Raw genomic sequence first — 6,826 nt, 5'->3', positions numbered from 1 at the left:
TATTACATTTAAACCCCAGCACCTTGAGCTTAAGGCTATGTCCTCTTGTTGTGGTAGATTTTATTCTTATAAATAAACTCTAGATACGGTCTCTACTACCGTACACAATACTCCGAGTGAGGTCTCACCAGTGATCTGAACAACGGCATGAGCTCTTCCCTCTATCTAAGATAAATCTTCTATGTGGGACAATGTCAAAAGCCTTACTGAAATCCAGATACGCAATGTCTACTGCACCACCTTCATCAATTACTTCAGTCACTCAATCAAATAAATCAGTGAGATTAGTTTGGAATGATCTTCCTGAAGTAACCCCGTGTTGTTTTTGATCTTGAAGCCCATGTGACTTTACACAACAATCCCGTCCTTTAACATACAGTCCTTTCCACTCCCCACTACTGATGTTAGATTTACTGGCCGGTCGTTGGCGACTCCTCCCCACCGCCCTTTTTGTGAATGGGCAAAACATTCGTTAATTTCGAATCCTCTAGGACTAGTGCCATTTACAATTATTGCTTAAATAAATCTCTTATAAACCATACATTTTCCTGTTTGGATGCTTTTGTTTAAATTACTAATTTTCTTCTAAAAGCAGCAAATTAATATTTTATTAGACATGATAGAAAAGCAGTGCTTTTTTGTCCGTTTAATATTATGTTTTGTACATGTAAGTGATTTATTTATTTATTTACTTCCCTGTTTCAGTCTGTATTTCCATGTTTCACACTTTCACTATTTTATGACCTCATACCTAACTCTGTCTTTATGATGCCAGAATCCTAGCAGGTGCGCAACATATTCTGCACACTCTTGTGCATAAACAGATTGCTTTTCAGTGCTATGGAGTAAGCATGAAGTTATATGTGATTTTTATAATTATTTGGGCTTTCCTAGGAACATCTGAGAGCTCTGACTATAGAGGTAAGTAGATCGGTTATTACAGAAGGAAAGTACAGGTTTTTAATGATACAGCATTAATGGTTTTAGGGGAGATGCAGATGATTACCATTACTATTACAATTCATGGATATTTTATATTCTTACAGCCTGTTCTTCTATAAATAACTCCTTAATTAACCCCTCCCCCCATTGGTACAATACGTTAATGCCTATAACTGTCAAATAGCTTTAAAATCAGGATGTTATTTAATAATGTGTGTGTGTTATGATTTTGTATGTCCTGTTAATAGCAATAAGATTAAATCTTACTTTATTCTGTGAAAAAATAAGATGTTTGTTCTTAATGGTATTTTATATTTGTAAACCATGGCCTTTAATAATACTAATAATAATAATAATGAATAATAATAATGGCAAATCTTAGGGATTTTAAGAATGGTCCAGATATAATTTTAGAATTGAGTATAGTTCTATCTATCCCCTCCACACAATTATTTGACTTTATTTTATAAAATTCTCTACCTTTTATCTCAGCATGTTCTTCATTTTACATTAAAGTAAAACCTCTTGTTTCTCCAATGTCTTTCTATTTCTATTTCAGTCTGTGGAGACAGACCCCTAGCGGAGGATTTCCGTGGCTCCCGCGTGGTGGGAGGAAAGGATGCGGAGCCTGGTAACTGGCCCTGGATTGTCAGCATCCAGGAGTACAGGGACGATGAGTATTCCCACGTATGCGGAGGTTTCGTCCTTAGTAATTTATGGGTTCTCACAGCTGCCCATTGTTTCCGGGATGTTGGCGAGTAAGTACTTTAATTGTTTTATGGGAGAATGAATGCAGAATTGGGTCAGTTTAGGAGACTGCTGGCCTCTGTGGGTATTGCAGACCAGTGAAAATAGAGCACAAGGCGATATACCATTTGGAATTAGTGGTCTAGTGCATTCCTTTGTTTGTCCTCCCAGGATATTAATTAGATATTAAATTAAAAATTTAACCGTTCACATAACCACATTGAGCTCATGAGGGGCTTGTCCTATTGAGACTTTGGGGTCAATATGGTATTTATTAATGCCCAAGAATAAAAGATCACTAATAACTTGTATTTTGGTTTATTCAGTGAATATTATGGCTGGAGACTCGTGTTTGGGGCAAACCAACTCTCAGACATGGGGGCACATGCTCAGATCAGAATGATAAAAGAGAAGATCGAACATGAGACGTACGACCCTGATACTAAGCGTGATGACATCGCCTTGCTCCGGCTCAATCAAGCCATCAAATTTGATGACTACACTCAGCCTGCCTGCCTTCCTGCCAAACACGCCATTGTGGACAAACTGGATGACTGCTACGTCGCTGGCTGGGGTGTCCTCAAAGAAGGATGTAAGCTTTATCCTAGGTTTTTTACCTATAGATAGGGTTTGCTACTTGCCTCCTGACTGGTGTTTGGAGTTTTCCCTTGTGGGCATTGAGCCTTTCTGGACACTGGGGTCTGGTGGCCCCAAGGCAAACTCTAGGGCTTGGTGGCCTCATTGTGAGGGTGGTGTGAGTGGCATTGTATGGGATAGGGGCCATGTTTTAGGTTTTTACTGGGCCACAAGATTTCTGATGGTGGTCCTATGTTTAATATACTCTTTTTTTCTTTAGCCTCAGAAACATCAGATGTCCTTCAAGAAGCCCCAGTGAATTTAATTCCAGTTGACCGTTGCAACCGCCCAACCTGGTACAACGGAGCAGTGGGTGACTACAACCTGTGCGCTGGATATGAGCAGGGAGGCATCGATAGTTGCCAGGTACGCATCTCTTTTTTCTCTGGGCATGGGTGATGATGGGTGAGGATTGTTATAGTTTTAAGCGTCCTGGACAGTACTTGTTCTGTAACACTGTGTCCAGGAACAGCTGACAGAGAACATTTCAGAAAGAGGAAAGGTGAAATACAAGAAGGAAAAGCAAAGACAGTGAGACCCAGTTAAAGCATTGTAGTTATTGAAAGTCTTTATTCAGGAATGTTTTCTTTTCTTTGTTTTTCGCAGGGTGACAGTGGAGGACCTTTAATGTGCAAAAAGAGCAAAGCTAAGTTCTATACTGTGGTCGGCATAACCAGCTGGGGCTCCGGCTGTGCCCAGGAGAAAAGCCCTGGAGTTTACTCCGCCACCCAGTATTATCTCGAGTGGATTTCTAAACATCTTTCTAAGAACAAGAACCCTGAATCCGAGACCATGAAAAAGAGGGCCGAGAAACAAATCGCTCCAACTGTAGCTGAAAAAATCAGCAGAGTCTGTGGCGACAGACCCCTAGTGGAGGATTTCCGTGGCTCCCGCGTGGTGGGAGGAAAGGATGCAGAGCCTGGTAACTGGCCCTGGATTGTCAGCATCCAGGAGTACAGGGACGATGAGTATTCCCACGTATGCGGAGGTTTCGTCCTTAGTAATTTATGGGTTCTGACAGCTGCCCATTGTTTCCGGGATGTTGGCGAGTAAGTACTTTAATTGTTTTATGGGAGAATGAATGCAGAATTGGGTCAGTTTAGGAGACTGCTGGCCTCTGTGGGTATTGCAGACCAGTGAAAATAGAGCACAAGGCGATATACCATTTGGAATTAGTGGTCTAGTGCATTCCTTTGTTTGTCCTCCCAGGATATTAATTAGAGATTAAATTAAAGATTTAACCGTTCACATAACCACATTGAGCTCATGAGGGGCTTGTCCTATTGAGACTTTGGGGTCAATATGGTATTTATTAATGCCCAAGAATAAAAGATCACTAATAACTTGTATTTTGGTTTATTCAGTGAATATTATGGCTGGAGACTCGTGTTTGGGGCCAACCAACTCTCAGACATGGGGGCACATGCTCAGATCAGAATGATAAAAGAGAAGATCGAACATGAGACGTACGACCCGCATACTAAGCGCGATGACATTGCTTTGCTCCGGCTCAATCAGCCCATCAAATTTGATGACTACACTCAGCCTGCCTGCCTTCCTGCCAAACACGCCATTGTGGACAACCTAGATGACTGCTACGTCGCTGGCTGGGGTGTCCTCAAAGAAGGATGTAAGCTTTATCCTAGGTTTTTTACCTATATATAGGGTTTGCTACTTGCCTCCTGACTGGTGTTTGGAGTTTTCCCTTGTGGGTTTGAGCCTTTCTGGACACTGGGGTCTGGTGGTCCCAGTGCAAGCTCTGGGGCCTGGTGGCCTCATTGTGAGGGTGGTGTGAGTAGCATTGTATGGGATAGGGGCCATGTTTTAGTTTTTTACTGGGCCACAAGATTTCTGATGGTGGTCCTATGTTTAATATATATCTTTTTCTCTTCAGCCTCAGAAACATCAGATGTCCTTCAAGAAGCCCCAGTGAATTTAATTCCAGTTGACCGTTGCAACCGCCCAACCTGGTACAACGGAGCAGTGGGTGACTACAACCTGTGCGCTGGATATGAGCAGGGAGGCATCGATAGTTGCCAGGTACGCATATCTTTTTTTCTCTGGGCATGGGTGATGATGGGTGAGGATTGTTATAGTTTTAAGCGTCCTGGACAGTACTTGTTCTGTAACACTGTGTCCAGGAACAGCTGACAGAGAACATTTCAGAAAGGGGAAAGATGGAATACAAGAAGGAAAAGCAAAGACAGTGAGACCCAGTTAAAGCTTTGTAGTTATTGAAAGTCTTTATTCAGGAATGTTTTCTTTTCTTTGTTTTTCGCAGGGTGACAGTGGAGGACCTTTAATGTGCAAAAAGAGCAAAGCTAAGTTCTATACTGTGGTCGGCATAACCAGCTGGGGCTCCGGCTGTGCCCAGGAGAAAAGCCCTGGAGTTTACTCCGCCACCCAGTATTATCTCGAGTGGATTTCTCAACATCTTTCTAAGAACAAGAACCCTACATCCAAGACCATCTAAAATAGGGCCGTGAAACAAATCGCTCCAAACGTAGCTGAATAAATCAGCAAAGCTGACAGGAAGACCCGTTATATCTAAAGCGCTCCCGGAGCAGAAATACATCAGATTTACATCAGATGGAGCCATCTCTTTGCAGCAGAAACTGCATATCACGTCAGCATTTAGTTATAAGTATAGGCTAATAGATTAATAAATAGGAATGCATAAATAAGACGTGTACTTATTATTTATTATTATTTACTGTTTTATATAGCGCCATCAAATTCCGTAGCGCTGTACAATGAGTAGACAGGACATAACAAGTAGCATGTAATATAACAAATTGACTAACAGAGACAACAGGTGAGGAGGGTTACAATCTATAGGGTGTACTTGTGATGGACATGGAAACAATACTTTACATTATCTTGTAAGAGAATCAAGCAGGGGCATTAATGTCTTTCTTTTGCGATGTAGAAAGGCACTGGCTGACTACTGAAATGTTATGGTCTGGCTACTCTTCTTTAGGTGCACAGTAGCCTGTGCTGTGTATGCAGATTAAGGGAATATTTTTTATATTTTCTATCTGGAGTTGATAGGGTTTCTTTGTTCCCTTTTATTATATGTATTTTGGTTAGGACTGGTTAGTGCGTATATAAATGTGTATTTTGTTTGTGTGATGCAAACAGTTGTATACAATATGACATTTTTAAATGAACGGACGCAAGCCAAACCCAAGAAATACTGCCTGATTAATAGGGTGTCCATATAACACAAACGCATGACACTAAAGTGTCAAGCTGGTTACACAATCAAGTTGTAAAATCTAACATATGCTGTTAACAGAAGAAAACACTGGTGCCCTTTAGGTTTGTTTTTAAATATTTTTGGGCACACCAAGTTCTTTTTTTAAAAAACATGTATAATTTTACAGCACGGCGGCATAAACAGTCCCAGCAAGCGGCATTTATATGCATGTCTAGCCAGTGGATACACAATGGAGGATCCCAGGATTTCACATATATAATATTATATATCTATAGATATATATTTATCAGTATTTATTAATGTATACATCAGCAGACATTTCAGTCTATTTCCCACTTTCTAGGTGCAGATATTCTCTTTATACATATATTAATATACGAAGGGCTGAATAATATTACAGCTGTTGGGGAACTACATAACTGGGTATCTCTACCCACTGGAAATGGCGGTTGTGCTTGCACTAATTAAATGTTTGTTTATAAAGTGATAATGTATTTGGTGTTGCGTGTATGTGTACTCGTTATACCTCCGCTATGCACAATTACGACTTGCCAAGTGGTTTTTGTGGCTCATTCCACTGATCAAGTGCCCAAAGACTATTTAAAGGAGTTGAAGAAGCAACAAAATGAGACGTGTGCCCAATATTTAGATTTCAAAATCTGGATGTTGTCCTAATTCTGAATCTTGCTCTGTGGGTTTGACTTTCACGCAGCGGCAGCCCATAGGTCCTGCATGTTAAGCCAAGTCATAAAAATGATCTCTAAAAAAAAATCCTTGTTGAACTTGATGGAGTTATATCAGTGAAATGACTATATTACCTGATACTAGCTATACATGCTCAGAGAGGCGTTTGATTTTAGGACCCATCCTCATTTTTGGGAGAACTTCACCACTTCAAGTTAGCAATCAGTAGTAATAATTTAGTAAATTAATGATCGAAGCCTGGAATTTGCCATATACTAAATTGTGGATTTTCTAAATAGTTCCATAAAACACAAAGCTCAATAATAATTGTCTACTTTCTCACTATGAACATCTCACATCCTAAACGTATAGAAGGGATCATTGGCAGTGAACTTGTGTTGCCGGTGGAGCTTGGCTTCTTCTGCATAATAGATTGAGTTGTCTCACCAGTTTCACTATACATTATACTGGGATGGCTGTTTATCTTCCCTCATTAATGGTGCACCATACAGAACCAGAACAGAGGAAGATAATAGTTATAATTTACTATGAATATTAACACACAAGAGAAGCTGACCTTAATAATAAATTAAAGTC

The 6,826-nt window shown here is 40.3% G+C and overlaps 2 protein-coding genes across 2 annotated transcripts; both read left to right on the top strand.

The window, feature by feature from the left end:
• The first annotated feature begins 851 nt into the window (after positions 1–851).
• Positions 852–3,378, top strand: LOC128467614 (acrosin-like). The gene is made up of 5 exons (XM_053449287.1): positions 852–921; positions 1,502–1,700; positions 2,016–2,281; positions 2,546–2,691; positions 2,932–3,378. The coding sequence occupies exons 1-5, from the start codon at positions 852–854 to the stop codon at positions 3,376–3,378; spliced, it is 1,128 nt and encodes a 375-aa protein (XP_053305262.1).
• A 360-nt stretch (positions 3,379–3,738) lies between these two features.
• LOC128467613 (acrosin-like) lies at positions 3,739–4,798 on the top strand. The gene is made up of 3 exons (XM_053449286.1): positions 3,739–3,955; positions 4,220–4,365; positions 4,607–4,798. Exons 1-3 carry the CDS (start codon positions 3,739–3,741, stop codon positions 4,796–4,798), a joined length of 555 nt encoding a protein of 184 aa, XP_053305261.1.
• The last annotated feature ends 2,028 nt before the right edge of the window (positions 4,799–6,826 follow it).

Source organism: Spea bombifrons, chromosome 10 (assembly GCF_027358695.1).
Source record: "Spea bombifrons isolate aSpeBom1 chromosome 10, aSpeBom1.2.pri, whole genome shotgun sequence".
NCBI classification, from domain to species: Eukaryota; Metazoa; Chordata; class Amphibia; order Anura; family Pelobatidae; genus Spea; species Spea bombifrons.
Note: the sequence above shows the minus strand (reverse complement) of the source record. Positions and strands in the feature narration are given on the sequence as shown.

What these genes read in the sequence shown, in the direction of transcription:
- LOC128467614 (XM_053449287.1), top strand. Translation starts at nt 852, where the DNA reads ATGAAGTTATATGTGATTTTTATAATTATTTGGGCTTTCCTAGGAACA. An exon ending in TGTTTCCGGGATGTTGGCGA is followed by an intron (nt 1,701 to 2,015) that starts GTAAGTACTTTA and finishes TGGTTTATTCAG; the next exon opens with TGAATATTATGGCTGGAGAC. An exon ending in GGGTGTCCTCAAAGAAGGAT is followed by an intron (nt 2,282 to 2,545) that starts GTAAGCTTTATC and finishes TTTTTTCTTTAG; the next exon opens with CCTCAGAAACATCAGATGTC.
- LOC128467613 (XM_053449286.1), top strand. Translation starts at nt 3,739, where the DNA reads ATGGGGGCACATGCTCAGATCAGAATGATAAAAGAGAAGATCGAACAT. An exon ending in GGGTGTCCTCAAAGAAGGAT is followed by an intron (nt 3,956 to 4,219) that starts GTAAGCTTTATC and finishes TTTTCTCTTCAG; the next exon opens with CCTCAGAAACATCAGATGTC. An exon ending in GAGGCATCGATAGTTGCCAG is followed by an intron (nt 4,366 to 4,606) that starts GTACGCATATCT and finishes TGTTTTTCGCAG; the next exon opens with GGTGACAGTGGAGGACCTTT.